We start from the raw sequence: 21,132 nt of genomic DNA, 5'->3' as shown, positions 1-21,132 counted from the left end.
TTCACACAGATCAAGGTGCTTCAATAATGATATTTATATCCAATGCTACAAAGAAGCAGAAAGTAGATAGTTTTTGATATGTTTGTAGGTTGGTTTTGATAAATGTTACATGTAACTGAATGAAGTTTGATAGATGGTCACATTTGATTAGAGCAGTAGACTTGTTGATTTTGAGGCTAATACATTCCAGATCAAGGTCACAGCTACTGAAAATAGATAGAAATGAGTGCAGCATAGGGGTCTCCAAATGGTAAACCTAAAAAATATCAAATGTTACATGAGGCTTAGAAATATGGGAACATGTAATTAAAAGTCCATATTAATTTTAAGGTTAAAAACCTCTAAGGTGAAGGTCATAGATACAAAAAAATTGACTGAATAGTGCAGTAGAAGGTCTTCTTTATGAACACTGAAGAACATTACTTGGTATTGGAACCAGACTTAGACATATGGTCACATATGTTGAGAGGAATATTTGAGTGATAAATTTGCTCATCTAAATGTTATTATCTGCCTCGGTAAGACTAAGATGAGGCATATATGGAGAAATGAGAAAAATATAGAGTTTTTTTTACAGGGAAAAGGTCATGTAGTATGTTCAAATATTAATATAACCCATCATACTCATGGTATACTGCATTGGCCTTGTGCTGCTTGTGCATTCATTTGTCTGTCCAAAACTTTTTGTTAGATATAACTCGGTACAATTGTATTTGTATTAAGGAATTATTTTATATTTCGTTTGGAACTTTATGATGATGTTGTACTGTGCAAGCTATTTCAGATTTGCTAGGCAGCAACTTCCTATTGAACAATACTTTTTTATAATACTGAGCATGGAATTTTTTGTCACATATTTCACAGCTTCTATATTAAGGAATGATTTGACATTTGGTCTAAAATTGTATTATGATGAATTGTACTATGTAAGTAATTTTAACAGTAATATAAATAGTTTCTTACTATTTATCATTTTGCCTTCTGTCATCAACTCCTTGCATGAACTTATTTCCAAAAATAATTCACTTCATTAAAACCTCTTATGAGGAGGACAAACTTGTAATTGTACAGCTTAGCAGTTGTCTCCTGGAAATAAGTAAGGGAGGTGAAGTTCCTAATTCTTATCAGGTATACAAAAATCATACTGCTTAAACCCTCTCACTTCTCAAAGAGGGCAGATATACCTTAAATGGTTTACAACAAGTAAAGAAAATGTTATGATACCTTGTATATATATCAAAGATTTACATGTTTCATTGCAAACAGTTTGACAAATTTTTAATGACTTGTTAATTCATGAAAAAAAACATTGCATAATGTGGTCATTTGAGTCTGTGACCCATTTTATCACATCAACACTCATTTATCTTCCAGAAATTTAGATGGTGGTGATCTTAGTGATGATGATGTAACAATAGAAACACATGAAGAAACATCTGAAAGTAAAAAGTTATTGTGGGTGGAAAAGTATGCTCCATTTAAATATACTGATTTACTCAGTGAAGAAGTAAGTAATATGTGTAGTTTCAGTTAAAAAGAGACTGAAGATATCTAGGGGACATACAAAACAAAATGTCTAAGGGAAACTGACATTGTCATTGCAAAAAAAAAAGATGAAAAGACAAAGAAGTCTGCAAAACCCTACATAGAAGAACTAAGACTGAGCAACATGAATCACACCAATATACTTGGGGTGATATCATGTGCTCTAGAAGGGTAAGCAGATCCTGCTCCACATGTGACACTCATTGTGTCACTCGTATAAAGTATGTTGATAAGTAATGTTCCTATTTCTGTGTTGTGATTTGTGCAGTAATCGATGTAAATTCAGATTCATTGCCATGTTTTTATCATTGCACTTATTGTGACAGAATATGTTTAGCATAAGTAAAAACTCACATTTTAAATTTGACAACATTCTTTTTATCCAGCATTTCCTGAAATTGCAATAATTGATATCACATTTTTATCAATTGTTAAACCACCATAAAAATAAATGCATGCAATAATTTCTGAATCTACAGTAGCATGACATGTATCATCTTCAATCTTTATAGACAACAAGATTTATATTTATTTGAAATTCTGAAGAAAAAAATGCACAACAAAAGCTTGCTTTATCCTTTTTTTGTAAATTAGTTAAATTCCTCTGCTATCCTCATTTTGAAGTTTTGAAATACATGTATGTGTGTTTTATTCAATATGGGTAATGTTTTAAAGAATAATGGCTGCATAAGAAATTCCAAGCACCCTAAAAGGAGTTTTCACTCTTATATACATATTCATGCTTTTGCTTCTTGATTTTGTTACAGTCTATAAATAGAACATTATTACACTGGATAAAACTGTGGGACTTTGTTGTTTTTGGTAAAGACATGCCTATAAAAACTAAAGAAAAGAAGAAACCAGTCAAGGAAGTGAAAAAGAAGAAAAACCAAATTGAAGTGCTAGATGAGTTGGATAAACTTAACAGGCCAAAGCAAACCGTAAGATATAAATCAGAATCTAAAAATCTTGTTTTTTTTTATTAACAACAAAAAAAGAAAGGTACGCTTCAATTTATCTGAGACAATATTCCGTAGAAAAGTGAAAATATTATAAATTCATATCAAAAGTTTATATCAGTAATGTGCTAGACAAGTTCAGAAATAAGTTGTGATCAAATATTTTTAAAATGAGTTATGCCCCTTGGAAATATTAATTATATGGGAAATTGCATGCATTTGCTCTCATTTCTCTAACATATTTATGAAAAGTTTTAAAGAACGAAAACATTTTTTTTTAATTTGCCCTTGGACAGATAAAATATGTGCTATGATGGGGACATTGGAACTCTGTTCTTTTATTACAGTTAGTCCTATTGAATGGACCTCCAGGGTTAGGTAAAACAACATTAGCTCACACAGTAGCTAAACATGCTGGTTATAATGTGGTGGAAATCAATGCAAGGTATGGGCATTTCTATTTGTTTTGTAAGTGATAGAGCTAGGGAGGAAGTTCAGTTGTTGTAGCATTGCTTTTGAAAAAAGAAATATTAAGCTCAAGCAATAAGTAAAGAATACAAATGAATCTGTTTATCTTGTTGGATGAGTTGGACATGTCTGTTTGTGTAAAACTCACGGAACTTTCCCTACTTGATATCCTTTTAGAACACGCCTAGTGCGTTTTACCTATGAAGACACTTGGAAAAAATTAATAATTCACCTACATAAGGTTTAATGATCATAAAACAAAACAAATTTCCAAGTCCATTACCTGCGAATGACATATCATCAGTAGAAATTAGCTGCAGCTGATTGTGACTATAAGTGAACTGTTTTATGTCATGTTTATTTTTATTTCCTTAGTGATGACAGAAGTGCAGAGGTGTTTAAGAACAAAATTGAAGCAGCCACTCAGATGAAAGCTGTAATGGGAGCCGAGCCCAGACCTAATTGTCTGATTATTGATGAAATTGATGGTGCTCCACAAGTAAATTGTTAATCTTTTATAGACGCTCAATGCTTTTCAGATTTCATACAAAGCCAAACATATATATATATACTTGCTTCCTGCCTTCTGGGAAAAATTTTCAAAAATGACTTAACTTTGAAGGTATTTTAACCAAAAATTTTCATAAAAATAAATTTAGGTAGGCATTAAAATTTAAGGTAAAGACATAGAAGTTTAGGGTAGGTATTGAGGTAGAAACATAACTATATTTTGTTTGCCAGATTCTAATTGCAAAAGTGAAGATACTCTTTGCTAAGAATCCTAATTCTCATGTTTATATAATGCATTACCTATCAGCTTTAGACTAATATTAGCAATATTATAGCTCTAAGGTTTATATGAAATACAAAAGGAGAAACCAATAACATAATCTAATACAATATTAACAGATATTGGCTTATCCAAGTATCATGGTTGATGGTATTGATCAGGTATTTGAAGTTGGTAACAGATGTAAAAAAAGTTTCACAATATTTGTTGCCTTATATTTTACTGCCATGAATAAGTTTTACCCGTATTACACAGAAAGGAGTGCAATATGAGTAAGGGATACCACAAATACACCAATTTGGCCTATGCTGCAATGTGATATGAAATTGAGGCATTTGCATTGTCTGTTCGTAGGGTCAACAATGACTAGCAAAGGTCACAAAAGTCTACCTTTTCTCCATGGCAACTATTTGTTTACTTTCAGTTTTTGCAATGTCATCAGAACAAAGGGAGTTCTAATTGGCAAAACAATAAATTTTTCCAAACAATCTCAATGAGACTTTATAAACTAGGCCACACAAAGAGAATTTTTACCATAAGAGAAACAGGTATAATGCATGAGAATTGTTCATGCATTGATTTCTACAGAATTATAAATGGAAGGCAAAACACTAAAAACTGCTAGGCAATGTGTACAGACATTAAAACGTTTTACCTTTCTTTATAACTACTAATAATATGTTAGTAAGAACTTTCCTTGACATTTTATTTGGTATACTTAAGTACAGTGCAAAAGTCTTCTTTCTGAAGATATTTATGTCCACTCTATTACTTAATTGATTTAACCACATGGAGGAGATTTTATTATTGATAATTCACACAACTGAATTTAGAATATCAGCCCCAAAATCAAAACTTGATTGCATTTGCCCTAAAGGTAAGCTATATTTGTTTCAGTGCTCATATTTTGATTTTAATATTTTATTTTGTCAGCCTGCCATCAATATGTTGATTAATCTTACCAAGAAAATTGAAGAACAAGCAACAAAGAAAAAGAAAAAGGATGGTGGAGTATTGTTACGACCAATCATCTGTATTTGTAATGATCAGTAAGTTAAGACAAGTGTCAAGGAATGAATTGAAGTATATTGAAAGAAAAGGACTTGTCAAAGACCTCTCTCTCACTCACTAAATGAAACATCAACATGAATTATAGCTTATTATTTTTTATTATTTCTTAGTGGTGACTAGTCTTAGATAGACTGTTAAAACTTCTGGTTTGTCCACCTACCTCTTCTTACAGTCCATCAGCTATAATCATAACATTTTAAAGTTATTTGAACATACACCAACATTGTGCTTTTATGTTCCTGCGGAAATATGATGGAACCAATTTTTTGTTTGCATTAACAACCTGTTGTGTGGAGGCATACTTCATATAAGTTTATTCAAATATTGATAATAAAATATGTAACATTGCTGTGATTTACCAATTTTATAGTAAAACTTTTAAGATGAAGTATTCTGTTTCTTGTGAAATGTTTCAAGTTTTTACAATTATCTTTTCAGATATGTTCCAGCATTACGACAACTAAGACAAACTGCATTGATAATGAACTTCCCTCCTACAGAACCAGCCAGGCTTGCTGCTAGATTGTATGAGGTAATATTAAGAATGGCCAACGGTGTCAAAAGATATTTTTCATATTTTAACATTGACCAGTCACTCGCATATTATTTTTAGAAGCAAATAAGATATGATCCCGGACTGTGATGTATAAAATGATTTTATAGTTCTGATAGAAAAATTAGCCATTGCTTCCATGGCAAGAAATAGAGCCCTTATATTGTCTGAATATTCAGTAAATTTCTTGAGAATCATTAAACTTATTGAAGGCAGTTATTGGACGAAGGGTCCTTATGTTCTACTTATAATATTTTGGCATTTTTTTTATATAAACCTATTACACTGCTTATAAAATTATTTATGTAGAGCAACACAGAATATTTTGTTTCAGAAAAAAGCGACAAAGTAGCAAGGGTAGATGTTTACATTTTGTTTCAGAATTCTTCAGTATAGTTACATGGATTATATAAAGTCTTGAAAGAGAATGTGAGGTTTGTGTAGAAACTTGAATTATTAAGATAGTAAGAACTAACTGTTTTTAAAAGATTTAAATAACTTTATTAAGGACTTGATATTTGTTGATAGTTTATTGTAGATGTAAACTTACAGTGTGTAGCCAGTTTAGGTTACTCGTACCAGTGTTGTACATAGCTTGATATTTGTTCTTTTCTGTTTTAACTACTGAAGTTGAATGCTATTTCAGGTCATTAAACAAGAGCATATGAAGTCTGACATGACAACATTATTAGCTTTATGTGAAAAGACAGATAATGATATTAGGTCTTGTCTGAATACCTTACAGGTAAGAATATGATCAGGGCTATAAGAAATGTACTAGGCTGTCAGAAGGCACTTTGTATCTGATATGGCCTACATGGCCAGTGTAAGCTTATTTCACTTTGATTTAGTCAACAGGTTAAAGTTTTGGTTTTAGATATTTTACCATGAAGTTGTGTTCAGATCAATTTGAAACTTTGTACATATGTTCATTATGATGAAAACTTTTGAAAATGTATGCCAAATTAAGGCTATGACACAGATTTCATTGTTCACTGAAGACAAAAATGTATCAGGTTAAAGTTTTGGTTTAAATATAGTTAACCATGAAGTTGTGGTCACATCAACTTGAAACTAGTGCAAATATTTTCATTATGAAGTGAACTTTTTGAAATATATGCCAAATTAGGATTTTGACCAAGTGTTGAGTTCACTGAACAAGGAAATGTGATACTTTGAGCTGCGCATGGTGTCCTATGGACACATATTCTTGTCAAAAGTCTTCTTTAAAACAGCTGTGCCAATCAAATTTCAATCTTACTTATATTTATCTGCAAAAAAACCCACGTTATTAACAAACATAACATAACAGTGCAATACGAAAGGAAAATCAGTTAAATATCAAGTGCTTGCCAAAATCCTCTACAAAATTCCATGGAGAGCAATGCTTTAAATAGTGTCATAGTATTTTGTATGTGTCATGTGATTTCAACTGATACAAGTTTTAATGTTTAAGGATGCTGAATATATTTACTTTCATAATTGATTTTTGGAAACTGTATTTGAGGTATACCTTCTGTCATATACCTTTGCTATAGTAATTACATAATTGAATACATAAAGAAAAGTTTGATTTTCAAAGTAGCCTCACTATCAAAAGAGGTTTCTGATTTATATATAAAAGATATGTAGGTGTGTTACCTACAGTAAATAAACTCATCATATTATTACCTACAGTAATACATTGTATGTCATTGTTGATTAAATGATGTTTTGATTTTTGTGTTGCATAAATAAGGTATATCTGATGTCAATAGATTTACATTTCATCATAGTTTATTCAAAGAAAATGCAAAGAATTAACAGTGAAAATGGTGCAGCATGTAACAGTTGGACAGAAAGACACAAATAAAAGTTTGTTTTCTTTATGGTATGAAATATTTTCATTGCCAAGAGCTAAAAAGTAAGTATATACCGATGTTTCAAAATTTCAATAACATAGTCAACTCTACATATAATGTTAGGAGCCTCCCATTATTTTTTCAAGAATTTGCAAATGTCCATCTGAAGACCAGTCTCTTGCAAGGCTTCCAAAACGGTCATATATGCCGGACATTTGTATAATGTCCGGTAAAAGTCCGGCTGGGCAAAGCATGAAACGGTCATCTACTTTTTAGTTTTCAAGGCTTTAAGAGACGGTCATTTTAAACATAATTCGCAATCTTTTTTACCCAACGTTTTGCCTTTAACAGTCACACATTTCCGGTCATAAAAGTGACATGATCATTAAGTACTATCAAAACAACCCCTACTTTAATACATTCTCATTTTAATCAAGGCTAATTAGTTGTCGAACAGCTGAAATTTACCTGTTCAGGTGACAGGTAAACTATTTTGAACCGGACATTGATCAGTCTATTCAAAGTTATTTTCTTACATTTCAGCGGTTTGCATCTAATTAATTTAGTCAAAAAGATTTAAATTATCAGAAATACGTTAACTAATATGATTTGATCAAAAAATTAAAAAAGGTGAAAATGAAAAATCATCATAACCACGTTGTTTGAACTAGAGACATGTCTCTGTTAGAACTAGTACACGTGTGCGCATGTGCGCAGGTGTGAAATTTAATTATGCATCCTAATTTCTTCAAAAAATGCTTAAATTGTCATTGATACATTTATCTCACGTTTATTTCAAATATTTTCTTCAAGAAATAACGTAGAAAGAGCTACTTCCACTCATTCACGCGGAATTTACGTATCCGTCTCTGGTCCATGTTTTACCATTGTCAAGATAACATCCGGTATATTAGATTTAAAAACGAAAGTAAAGTTTTTGACAACTTTATTTTGCACAAATAAAGTCTAAGGCAGATATAAGTACGCTGATGTTGCATTCTTCAAATGATGCACTGCCAATTTAACAGTTTACGTCAGAACTTCGAATTTGAATCAAAGAAAGTTTAATATCGTTTTTTTTTTAATGTCAATATCATTGGGATGGCCAACTCTGCAACTGATTACCATAATGCCTTTTGTTTGTTTAGTCTTAAGGGATTAAAATCGGGATAATATATAAAATGTCCGGCTGGCTATAAATAATTTTGGAAGCCCTGGTCTCTTGACAGGGTGTCAAATCTCCAACTTTTGAGAAAAAAATCTCCCAACCTTTTTCAATGTAAACAAATGTTAATCCTGTAAAACTTGACAAATTATTGTCAAAACATTGTTAATTTGCACAATATGAAGTGCCTAAGCTACCTGTTCTTTTAACTTTTAATCATTTGAGTCATTTGAATGTTGATTGTAAAAATATTTTACACATTAATAATTTAACTGCAAAAAGTACTATAAAATGTTAATAAAAACAATGTGAAGTAGGCTTTATGACAAATCTTTCTTTTGAAACCCCCAAGGAGACTTTCCACTTGAGAAGTTTGGAAGGTTGACACCTATGAATAAGTTAGTGTACATTGAATATTGAAAAAAAATGTTACTTCAATTTTTATTTTTATTTAAAAAAAAACATATCTTTGAGATATCTGGTTTTTAGTTATTCTTGTGAGAATATTCTTATTTAGAATAAATAGATTCTTGAAAAATAAAAACCATTGAAAAAAAAAAAACTTCAAAAAATAAATCTCAACTATAAACTCAAAAATCAATACATAAAAGACATGCATAATTGGTAAAATTAATCATAGAAGAGAAAAGGCAAGTTTTTACTTTCTTTCTATAATGCTACTATTTAGACAGAAATACAGAGCTCTGTAAACAACAATGTAGCAATATCATTACATGAAACAAAAATATTATATGATGTACTTGTTGAATATCAAATCTTTTGCATTTAGCATTCCTGTAATGTTACAAAAATAGTGAAATGTTTTTTTTTTCAGAAACAAATTTATAACTATACAAGATATAAAGAATAATGAAGTTCAAGTAAATAATCAATCATTACCTGCAAGGTAAGTATATATTATATGATTACGTACAATAAGTCCCTGAGTGTCAAGGGCCTTCGAGTTGTAGGAAAACGTTGAATAGAAATAGATTCTTCACTTTGATGATGCTCAAAGGGATTTGTAGAATTTTAAGAAACACACCAAAAATTGTCATTTGACTTTTTTTCAATAACTTTGATCTTTTATGGGTCATCCAAGAACCCTTCTCTTAACAGGTTATTCAATAATCCTGATTGCATAAGACTAACCAATCAGCAAATAATTATGATCTTATTAGAAGATACTGCTTTAATAAATAAGAGAAAGGACCTCTCTTGACAACTTCATAGAGTATTTAAGGCTTGGAGGGGGGGACTTTATTATTATTATGGTTTGAAGGGTATTTCTTCTTTTAGGCTGGAAAAGATTATAAACAAATATGCATGGGGGATCTTCATATTAGTCTGCCAATCATTATCACCTCCTCTCCTCCTTTACTGGCTATGAGGATAATATTGTCCCACCGAGGCAAAGCGGAGGTAAATAGTTGGTGTCCAGGGGGACAATTAAATAGCCAGTTAATAAGTGTTTTATTATACAAAAAGTACAGGAAAATTTTTGCATCCAGTAAATAGTTCATACCCAGTAAATAGTTTTCAAAGCTATTAACCAATAATAAATAGTCTTTCAGACAATTTCGTGAAAATAGTAAATTTATTTGTCGATAATTTTATAAAGAAAATACAAACTGAGGTATAATAATTTATGGTATCACCTTAATATGTTTTTAGCTGAAAGATGATTATATTTTTTACACTTCAAAATAAGAGTCTACCTTTCACAAAAGTTTTTACCATACCTATTTACATATACACATTAATCTTGTCTAATTCTAAGATGATTACTTTTCAGATTTAATAATATTTTACATTCAACATATGCTGCTGGAGAATATGACAGAGTAATACAAGGATTGTTTGAAAACTATTGTGAATGTAAATATAAAGATCCTAAAATGGATGGAGTAAGTACATTGAAGACATGAATAAAAAATTAGTGTGAAATTATGAAAATCTCCACCTAAAGGTTTACAAATAGTAAAGAACTAATAATGTTATCAAATGTATAAGGCCGCTACTTAAAAAAAAGAGAAAAATCACTTTGTTTGTCTTAAGGTAGCATTTATAAGAGCAAGTGTGGGTTTGATCCCAAGCTTATTGCTTCTTTGATGGCAGGTTTTTAAGAGTAAGAGGAAACATCTGTCAGATCTGAGTCAGAATAATGTGTTAAGAAATGATGACATGTCATCATGCTTGTTTTTACCTTATGAGTTTATACCTATTTTAAGTAAGTCAAGTATATTTGGTCTAGAATTATTGTACATGTGTCTATCAAATAACACCTGACCTTGACCTCATTTGTGTGGTTCATCTCTCAATGTTACATTACAGTGTTTGATAAAGTCAGTTTCTTTATAGAAAAAAATACTATTTAAGTTTTGAAATCATTATAGAAAGTGCATTGTCTTCATTTGTACTCAGTTAAGAGTTCATTGACATATAAACTAATACATATATATATTGCAGTATGCCAAGTTGAAGACCGTACTGTGACCTATAATGGTTTACTTTTATAAATTTTTACTTGGATGGAGAGTTGTCTCATTGGCACTCATACCACATCTTCTTATATCTACAGACTGTGTGTCAACCTATCCGTCTCTTTATGTGATGTACATGAATGTTTGATCAGTATTTTATATATTATACAGCTCCAAAACATTTTAATTTTCAGGTTTTTAAGGAATGTCATTAATTTTTGTGTATTTAATTTTGTATTATTATTATTTTTCAGTTAAATTTTGCTATGGATTGGTTAACGTTTGTTGATTCAGTAAACCAGTATACCATGCATATACAAGACTATAGCTTAATGGGATATGTACCGTATATAGCTGTGACATTTCATCTTATATTTGCTGCCAATCAGCCTCCTCGAATTCAATATCCCCACAGTCAGTATGAAGTAAGTTCTTGTACATTTTTAACAACAGAAAAGATTTAAAAAAGAGGATATACTCATCAAATAAAGTTCTGAAAAATAAATTTAAGTAAAATTAAAGGGTCAAATCATAAAAGCTTTCATTACCTGCAAAATGCTAGGAAGTAACCTTGCACAAAGTAGCTTTTCACTTTAAAAAAAATGAAAGGCAAATATGTGGAAATTAGAGAATGTGTATTGCTTATATTTATTTCAAAGAACCTTCATTGTTTACTAGAAACATGTATTATGTATAATTTTGGTATAGCATATTTGTAAATGATGTACATAGACGGAAAATTTGGAAACCCATCAAATACACTAACAACAGAGGTTACTCAACGGGCATCAATATATTCCAGTATAATTTTTCGTATAAACTACTGTGAATCAGTGATCATTAAAAAAGATATTTTATATCTATTAGATTTAGAACAGGTTAATTGTATAATGTTATCTAAAGTTCTATAAGTGAGTATTAATATATGAATTTGGCTTCAGCATCAAAAAGGGTTGAGGTTCTAAAAAACAATGAAATAAACAAAATGTATTAAGAAATGTGGACCTAGAAAAGTGTGCTAGTAGTTTCAGTGGATAATAATTTATGATATATCTTTATTGTAGGCCTTGACCAAACATAACAAGTTTACCAATCTGATAAGCTCCTTGATGTCAGATATGTCACCTTCAGTACGAAAATATCTTAATACAGCCTCAGTGACAATGGAAGTGTTACCTCCTCTGATGGACATTATACAGCCAAACTTCCGGCCTGTAAACACACAGTTGTACAGTACACGAGAGAAGGAGGAAATGGCTCAGTTGATTCGTATAATGATTGCCTACAATATGACATATCATCAGGAGAAGACAATTGATGGACAGTTCTCTTATGTATTAGATCCGTAAGTTTTATTAATTTGCTGAGTACCTGTTAATGAAAATATACATTATAAATTCATTTGTTTGAACAAATATTTTAAAGGAATGTGTAACTTTGAAGTGATATTTGATTTGTCTTACGTCTGCTGTAAAGATTGACCAGTAATTTCTTTCAAGAGGTTGTTTCTGAGAAATTATTTTTATAAGTCACAGTATAGGGTAAAATCTGAAATATTGTATGAAAGTTGAGGTTGCTTTTAAAGGACTTCATCAAAGTTATGTATTTGCATTGCTGTAAGAAGGATAAGTTGTCTAAAAGGTTTTTTATTTTCATGATTTGATGTTCAACAATGGTCTGTAAAATTGAATTTAGGTATTCCATACATTTTTGGGGTATTTAAGAGAGATAAACAGCTGAAAAAAGGAAAATATCTGGCAGGCTGAGCCTATTATCACATTGAAGTAGTGGATCATTTTTGACAGGCTAGCTTTAAGGTAACTTTCAGCAAATAGGCATATCAGCCAAATCCAAAGCATTATTGTGACTCAAATCTTATCAGTCTTTGCTCTGCATGCTTCACTCATTAGAGGAGAAGCAGCAAACATCAGTTTTAAAGTATATGAGTTGAACTAGTTGTAACCTTCCACACTGGAAGTGAATAGGCTGCCATGAGATTACCAAGGCAGTAAAAAGGTAGTCTGAAACATGAAAACATTCCTAATGAATTAAAAAACAAAAATGAATTTTTTAAATCCTTTCAGAAATTTTCTTAATACATGAAGCTGACAATGAGTATTTAAGGATGTTGACTTCTACTTTCAGCCATGTAGATGAAGTTGTACGTTTCACTGGTATGAAACAACACAAACAGTTGACATATGCTGCTAAACAGTTGGTTGCAAGAGAGGTAACTATTGTTTTATATATATCAAAGTGTGTTTAGAAATGCATAATTCATTTTATGTGGATTATAATAATAATATTATCCTCAGATTTTGTCCATTCATCTTTCATGAGCATACTGTCTGATTTTGATTGGTTAGTTGCTCCTTGAGATCAAACAACAATTATAACAGGTTAATTATATGTTAATGGCATAGGAATATACCCAGCTTTGTTTAAACTTTTGAGCAAGATTTATAGTGCCTGCTCATTAAGTAACATTCCATTAATCTAGGACACACTTTTCTGCCTCAGAGCAAAGCTGTCTTTGCTTTCTTCTAAATTTTGCCATCTTAGAAGCAGATCATAATATTTTAAAGTATTTATTTTGATTTGGCCAACATTTGAACTGTCAGTTTGTGGTTAAGTCAGTTTTAAGAGAACCATTTAAAGTGATTCTAATTTTACTTAGTTTAAATGTCAGTTAAAGAGTAACTACCAACTGTAAGTCAATGGTATTTGGTATGAAGATGTATTAGCATTGGCACATCTCATATCTATGGAGATTTTTTGGCCCCACACCCTCAGTCATGATCATTGACTTTCATGTTGTATTAGCATTGGCACATCTCATATCTATGGAGATTTTTTGGCCCCACACCCTCAGTCATGGATCATTGACTTTCATGTTTTACATACTTTACAGGTTAAATTAAAATAAGGATATTTAGTATACAGTTGTATTAGTATTGGCGGGGCCTTGGTGGCCGAGTGGTCTAAGTAGTTACTACTGTAATCACTAGCCAGTCAACATCGAGGTTGTGAGTTCGAACCTCGCTCGTGCGGGTGCACTCTACTCCAATCTTAGTTGACTAAGATTGTCAGTTTTCCTATCCAAGGTCGGTGGTTTTCTCTGGGCACTCTGGCTTCCTCCACCAATAAAATCTGGCCGCTACGAAATAGCCCAAAAGCGGTGCTTAAAAGTGGCGTTAAAACACCAAAAATCAAAAATCAAATATTAGCGTTGGCATATCTTATTTCCAAGGAAATTATTTTGCCTGACATCTTCAGTCATGGTTCATTAACTTTGAATTTTGAATGTTTTGCTTAGTTTATACATATTAAAATGATGGCATTTTATAATCTCAAGATATGCATTTTACAATCAAAATTATATACAGGTGAGACATAGCTCTGTGTCAATAGTTTATTTATTTATATTTACAGATTGAAATGGAAAAAATGAGAAGAAATGACAAAAATTTTACTACCAGGTAGGATTGATAAATCTTTTTCATTTAGAAATATCCGGTATAAAGTACGGTTTATTTCTGAAGGCTGTTCCATTTAAACATACATTTTACTCAGGGAAGGCATTTGCCAAACAGAGTAACCACCTATAGAGGCAAATATATAATTGTTAATGTTGTTTATTTATTGGTTATTGATACAACAGAATGGTCAGAATATTTCATGATAACCAATAATTCCTGTAGAGATGTTTATTTAAGAACCTTTCAATACAAATTTTTGCATAGAATCATAGCAACTAATACTTTCTGGTACAAAATTAAATAAAAAAATACCAAGTTATGTACTTTTTTTGTAAACTTGGCGATGAAACCATTGAACACCTTTTTTTTGAATGCCCATGCCAATAACTTTTCAATTGTGGCAGTCTTTTTCAAATATTGCAAATCTTTATTGTAAACTTTGTTCTCAACAAAGAGAATGTGTAAACATGAAAGTTTATGAATGAATCTGTTGGTCATAATTACAAAGAATTATATATATAAATGTACATTAAATGAAACAAAACCAAATATGGTTGAGTTAAAGAAGAAATAAAAAAATACCAATTTTTGAACATCATATTGCAAAGAAAAATAAGTTCAAATTTGTTTAAAATTTTGGTCTCCTTTACATGTAATATTTAACTAAATATTGTTTCATATTATCTATTTTTAGCTCACAGGGCCCGAAGGGACCCATGTGAGCTTATGCCATCACTTGGCGTCAGTCATGGTAAACTATTTCAAGAATCTTCTCCTCTGAAACTACTTGGCCAAATACCTTCAAACTGAATGTTCCTGAGGGTATCTAGTTTATAAATTGTATCAGAAGTTTTGATCCATCAACAAACATGGCCGCCATGGCTAAAAATAGAACATAGGGGTCAAATGCAATTTTTGGCCAATATCTCAAAAACTAAAGCATTTAGAGCTAATCTGACAGGGAAAAATGTTCAATAGGCCAAGATCTATCAGCCCTGAAATTTGCAGATGAAACGAACAACCCATTATTGGGTTGCTGCCACTAAATTGGTAATTTTAAGGAAATTTTGCAGTTTTTGGTTATTATCTTGAATATTATTGAAGATAAAGATAAACTGTAAACGGCAAAAATGTTCAGCAAAGTAAGATCTACAAAAAAGTTTTTATATGACCAAAATTGTCAATTGACCCCTTAAGGAGTTATTGCCCTTTAAAGACAATTTTACACAATTTGTTCATCATGTTTGCTAACATTTAAAAATCTTCTCCTTTGAAACTACTGGGCCTAATACTTCTAAACTTTAACTGAATGTTCCTTAGGGTAACTCGTTTATAACTTGTATCCGAAGTTTTATCCATAAACAAACATGGCCGCCATGACTAAAAATAGAACATAGGTGTTAAATGCAGTTTTTGGCTTTTATCTCAAAAACTATAGCAGTTAGAGTAAAAGTGACATGGAGTTAAAGTGATGAATAAGTCAAAATCTATCTGCTATGAAATTTTCAGACTAATTGGACCACCCATTGTAGGGTTACTGTCCGAAATAGTTTATTTTTATGAAATTTTACTGTTTTTGGTTATTATCTTTAATATTATAATAGATAGAGAAAAAGTGTAAATGTTAAAAAAGTTCAGCTAAGTAGGATCTACAAATAAGTCAACATGATCAAAATAGTCATTTCACCCCTTAAGGAGTTATTGCCCTTAAAACGTTTTTTTTTTTATATTTTTTGTGAAGGTCTAATTACTTTTATAAAAATCTTCTTCTCTGAAACTACTTGGTCAAATACTTAAAAACTTTAATTGAATGTTTTTAGGGTATCTAGTTTATAGATTGTATATTCGAGGATATGATCCATTCAAAAACATGGCAGCAGTTTCTCAAAATAGAACATGGGGTCAAATGAAGTTTTTGGCTTTCATCTCAAAAACTAAAGCAGTAAGAGCAAAACTGACATAGGTGAAAGTGTTAAACAGGTTTAGATCTACCTGTCAAGTAATCTTCATACCAATAGGACAACTTATTACTGGGTTACTGTCCAGAAATAGTTAATTTTTCAGAAATTTTACAGTTTTGGGTTATGTATTATCTTTAATATTATTATAGAAAGAGAGAAAGTGTAAATGACAAAATTGTTTAGCAAAGTAAGATCTGCAAATAAGTCCAATGCCTGAAACTGAAATTACAGGTGAGCGATGTCAGGCTCTCATGAGCCTCGTGTTTAGTTAAGTGAAAACAAAATAGATGTATACTATGAGCAAATTTATGCTTGTCTTTAAAAAGTAAGTCAAGATACATATTGTAGCAAGACAGATGAGTGAAAAGTATTTGTATTGTATAAGAGAAAGTTAGAGAGAGAGATTTATCTAATAAAAGGAGTAGGCCCATTAAGACCCCTTTTAGGCCCCAAACTATAGCGTTAGTCAGCGATATATTGTATACTACATTATTTTCTAAATTTAACCCCTAAATACCCCTGTCAGGTGGTAATTTAGGGGGTATGTAAGATCCTGACTTTTTAAAAAAAAATAAAAGATAAAAAAAAATTTATAATTTCCCATAAAATTTCACTGTACTTGACACCCACCCCTAGTTGATATTTTAAAGTGTCTTCCCTTGGTCCCATGTATTTTTGGAAGGAACCGGAGTGAAAGATTTGGTTAAGTTACTAGTAAGCTAATTTTCAATTCAAAACAATTCTTTTTGCTTGATCTTTTTTTTGCATAACCAGGAATATGGAAAGGAAATATAGTTTTCTTCTTTTCTGTCTATTTACCCTGATTGGTTTCATTATCCCCTCAACAAATGAATCTAGGAAGGGGATTTAGCTTTTCATTCATTCAATCATTCTTATAGTATGTTCAAGTTAAGTTTAAGCGGTAAAATGCAAAGCATTTTCAGATGATCAATTTTCAGTGGAACTTACCATTTTAATTTCTTTTGACTTTCTTTTTATGTCTGGATTATGTCACATCACTTAAGTACATCTTATACCATGTTACCATATTTAAAGAAGACATCACTTCAAAGACAGAATAATGATTAATTATGCAGTGTCTTCTACCAAAGTTTAGTGCAAAACTAGGCCTCAGATCTCTGTGAGCATAGAGACACTATTATTTTCATTTGTTCATAACTATGCATAAACTAAAACGTGGTTTTTATTCAAACAAAAAAAAATTTCCTCATTAATTAGCAATTAAAGTAATGTTAAAAAGCCTTAAACCACAAAACACTGAAACAAAAATATGTCCTGCTAGGTTGATTTTCACTGGGTATCTTCTAAAGTGTAAGTATTTTACCCTGCCTCCAAAGGAGTGAGGTATACTAGTTTACCTCTGTACATCTTATGTGCTTGCATACCTTTAAAAGGAATAGTGGGAAAGTTTTGTCACAAAATGAATGACAGAGGGATATTTATCTGAGAAAAGCAGTAAATTTTTGCTGAAATAATGTTAAATATTGATACTTTAAAACTCTAATCTTACAAACACTTTCATATAAAATTACTTTTGTAATTATTTGTTTATTGATGGTGGTTAGATTTTAAATTTATTTCTCAAATTTGTGTTGACTATTTTCAGTTCAACACCAGCTAAAAAAGTAGAGAATAAAAGTAATGCTGATGAGAAGAAAGGACCAGTAATTCCTAATCATAAACAGAAACTACAGGCTATCTCTTTAAACCCAGATCAAATGGTAATATTCACTTTATAATTTCTGTAGAAGAGATCAATATGAATAGGATAATTTGTGTCTCATCTGCAAGGTATTTGAGACTTGGGTTTTGACCAGGTTAACAAATTTCAGTTACTGAAATATTTACCTCCTCAATCCCAATTGTTATCCAAGCTTACAAAAGTGTGTACCTGATTGTTCCTAGTGAAACCATGTCAGCTGATCTTGACCTCATTTTCACACTCCAGTTCATGGTTCAGGGTTTGATTTGTTCCTTTGTAACTATACATGAAAAGTCAATATTTTTATATGTGGATATGTTTTGAGGACTATATGTCTGTGTGACTTATATCAAATGGCAATAACCTCCTTTTCACGCTTAAGTGATCTCAATACATCTCCAGGATCTGGTCTGTTTCTCAGTAACTACATCTGATCAGTCAACAATATTCGGTACATTTATGTATGAGTGTAAGGAGTTTATGTCTGTCAAATGTAAATCATTTGGCCCTTACTTTATTTTCACACTCTAGTGGTTATGTTAAGTTTTCAGAATTCAGTCTATTCCTTACCAACTGTATATGACAGGTGAACAATATTAGATAAGTGGATTTGTTTTTATGGCCCCACAACAAAGTTGTCAAGTTTACGTTTAGTCCCGCTCTGCTGATTTTTGCTGAAATAATGAGCTTTGGACTTTGAACATTTTGTGAAAATAGCAGTTATACAGACTTTTTTTTCTAAACACATTCACATATTGAGCTGAATTTTAGTATATGAGTCTATTATGATGAGTTACAAATCTAGTTTACGTATGGTTCTGCTCCATTGATTTTTTGCTGAAATTACGGGCTTTGGACTTTAAAAATTTCGTGAAAATAACAGTTAAACAGACTTTCTTTCTCAAATTTTCACTCCTAAAAATGGCTTCAAGCTGTTTTTGCGAGCAGGGCCATTCGTGTCATTCTGACACATCTAGTTAGGGATATATGTCTGTCTGACATATGAATTGGCCTTGACCTCATTTTTGTTGTTTCATTGGACATGTTTAAGATTTTGCTGAGAACTTAACCCCAGGAATTATACATGATGTGTTGATAGTATGTTGTATGTGAATGTTACTTTTATGAATGATAATTGTTATTCAATGGTCAATAGCATTATAACATCTCATTTCATTAAAGTTTTATATGTATCCCTGCCCCTCAGTCATGGTTCATTGACTTGAAATCTGCATATCTTTTGCATGTCAGAGTTCTTGGTAGAAATATGTATTAAAGAATTTTGATAGTAAATTAAGGAGTAAAAAACAAGTGACATAGAACATAAGTACTCTTCACTTAAAACATCCATTATATTGCGTTTTGTGTGTTTTTCTTTCACTTTGCAAGCAAGCAGATAGAACAGTTCTATGTTAACACATTGTACATGTGTAAGAAAATGGAAATTGCACAACATTAGATCCTCAATCTAGCCAATAGTTTTTATTATTTCATGCAGGTGCAAAAGGATTTCTTCGGTAGGATTATAAAACAGAAGACACAAGATTCACAGAATTCAACACAGAAAGGTAAATTTGAAAAGTATAATATAGATTACACTTTTATTGAGTATATCAGTTTAGGTGCACTTAGATTAAAAATAATTTCCTTAAAGAGTTAATAGTATATAGAGTTAAAATTCTGTTTTAAAAAAAATTCACCATACTTATTTTAGAGAAATATGGGATTCAAAATTTATATAGAGCAAAAATCATTAATTGGCTGATAAAATAAAACCCATAATGAAACAACCTTCTTTCAATATTCATAAGATCAAAAATAGAGTGTAGGATTAGATATGGAAATCACAAAAAGTTTTGTTTCAAAATAATAGTTTTTTTTTTCATGTAATATTACAAATATATTACGAAAAAGGATCAACAAACCTGATTGTGAGACAGTATGGTGACTTGTTGATTTTTTATTTTTGTTAAACTTTTGTTGCTAAGTTGTGGTCTTATAGATTTTAACCCAGAATGTTCCTTTTTATTTATAAAACCAAGCTACTTTTTTTTAAAACAAGTAATACATTAATTAATATTTTTGCAGAAGAAAAGAAGAAAAATGTGCTCAACACTGATATATGGTTCCACTTTAAAGGAGGGTTTTCCAATGCAGTCCGAAGGAATGTTCGAGTTCAAGACCTTATTTAAACTATAACTGACCAATTGATATTTATAAATGTGTTCAGATATTTATAGGTGTGTCCTGGTGTTCCATATAAATAGTATACATTCTAGTCTAAGGAAAAGTACTTTCCTCAGTGACATTATATATTCTTCATGTGTGATCGAAAACAATTTTCTTGTTTTCAAGACTTGAATTGACTTTTATTTTGTAATTTTATTGAAATATTTACATCTGTGCTTTGTACTATAAAGTAAAGTACATCAAATATCATACTTGTAGTTCCTTGTCTATTTAAACATGGAAGAGTCATTTACATACACTAAAGAGATGATTTATTGGTTGTGTAAAAGCTATATGTTAATTTAGATTCCACTAGATAACTTGGTCTATAAACAGCATAAATAACTTCTTTAGTGCTTGCATTAACAGCAAGATTTATTCCCCTTTCAATGTATAAAAAAACACACTGAAAGCTTGGGCTATTATAAGAATTAACCTGTATGTGTGTCAGAAAAAAAGGTGCTGATCCCAATAAAATACTGAATATGCAAATTAAAAAAAAATTAAAAGAGGTAGAAGATACCAAAGGAACGTGTTAAATTTTGCTTAAGATTGTCTTTTTTAAATTAAATAAACTCTATTCAATTTTCAAGAAATTCTACAGAGAAGTCAAGTTGGACCAAGTAGACTTTAAGTTTTAAGATACATCAATATAGGAAAATGATGAAATTTTTACAAAATAATATAGGTTTGCCATGTTTCCTTTGAAGGACAGATAAAGAAATGCTGATCAAGATGAGCTAGTTAAAATGGGTCAAAGACTATAAATTATTGCAGCTGACAAGAAAAATTTACAAAATAAATTAAAGAATTATTCTTACATTTTCATATGCTCCTTACACAAAAACTGTTTCAACAGATTATG

General features: G+C 30.8%; 1 protein-coding gene across 1 annotated transcript in view; it reads left to right on the top strand.

The window, feature by feature from the left end:
- Nucleotides 1–20,479, top strand: part of LOC127707871 (chromosome transmission fidelity protein 18 homolog) — a 43,726-nt gene extending 23,247 nt beyond the window's left edge. The window contains exons 7-23 of the mRNA XM_052212618.1: nucleotides 1,375–1,507; nucleotides 2,313–2,486; nucleotides 2,852–2,949; nucleotides 3,348–3,471; nucleotides 4,696–4,811; nucleotides 5,272–5,365; nucleotides 6,033–6,131; nucleotides 7,162–7,289; nucleotides 9,228–9,299; nucleotides 10,188–10,299; nucleotides 11,130–11,300; nucleotides 11,940–12,220; nucleotides 13,021–13,105; nucleotides 14,308–14,354; nucleotides 17,943–18,057; nucleotides 19,537–19,606; nucleotides 20,127–20,479. Coding sequence (XP_052068578.1) covers nucleotides 1,375–1,507; nucleotides 2,313–2,486; nucleotides 2,852–2,949; nucleotides 3,348–3,471; nucleotides 4,696–4,811; nucleotides 5,272–5,365; nucleotides 6,033–6,131; nucleotides 7,162–7,289; nucleotides 9,228–9,299; nucleotides 10,188–10,299; nucleotides 11,130–11,300; nucleotides 11,940–12,220; nucleotides 13,021–13,105; nucleotides 14,308–14,354; nucleotides 17,943–18,057; nucleotides 19,537–19,606; nucleotides 20,127–20,230 — 2,023 coding nt within the window. The 3' untranslated portion in view covers nucleotides 20,231–20,479. The remainder of the gene's footprint in view (nucleotides 1–1,374; nucleotides 1,508–2,312; nucleotides 2,487–2,851; nucleotides 2,950–3,347; nucleotides 3,472–4,695; nucleotides 4,812–5,271; nucleotides 5,366–6,032; nucleotides 6,132–7,161; nucleotides 7,290–9,227; nucleotides 9,300–10,187; nucleotides 10,300–11,129; nucleotides 11,301–11,939; nucleotides 12,221–13,020; nucleotides 13,106–14,307; nucleotides 14,355–17,942; nucleotides 18,058–19,536; nucleotides 19,607–20,126) is intronic.
- Nucleotides 20,480–21,132: the final 653 nt, after the last annotated feature.

This window comes from Mytilus californianus, unplaced genomic scaffold (genome assembly GCF_021869535.1).
Source record: "Mytilus californianus isolate M0D057914Y unplaced genomic scaffold, xbMytCali1.0.p SCAF_7, whole genome shotgun sequence".
Classification (NCBI taxonomy): Eukaryota; Metazoa; Mollusca; class Bivalvia; order Mytilida; family Mytilidae; genus Mytilus; species Mytilus californianus.
This window is presented reverse-complemented; position numbering and strand designations above follow the sequence as displayed.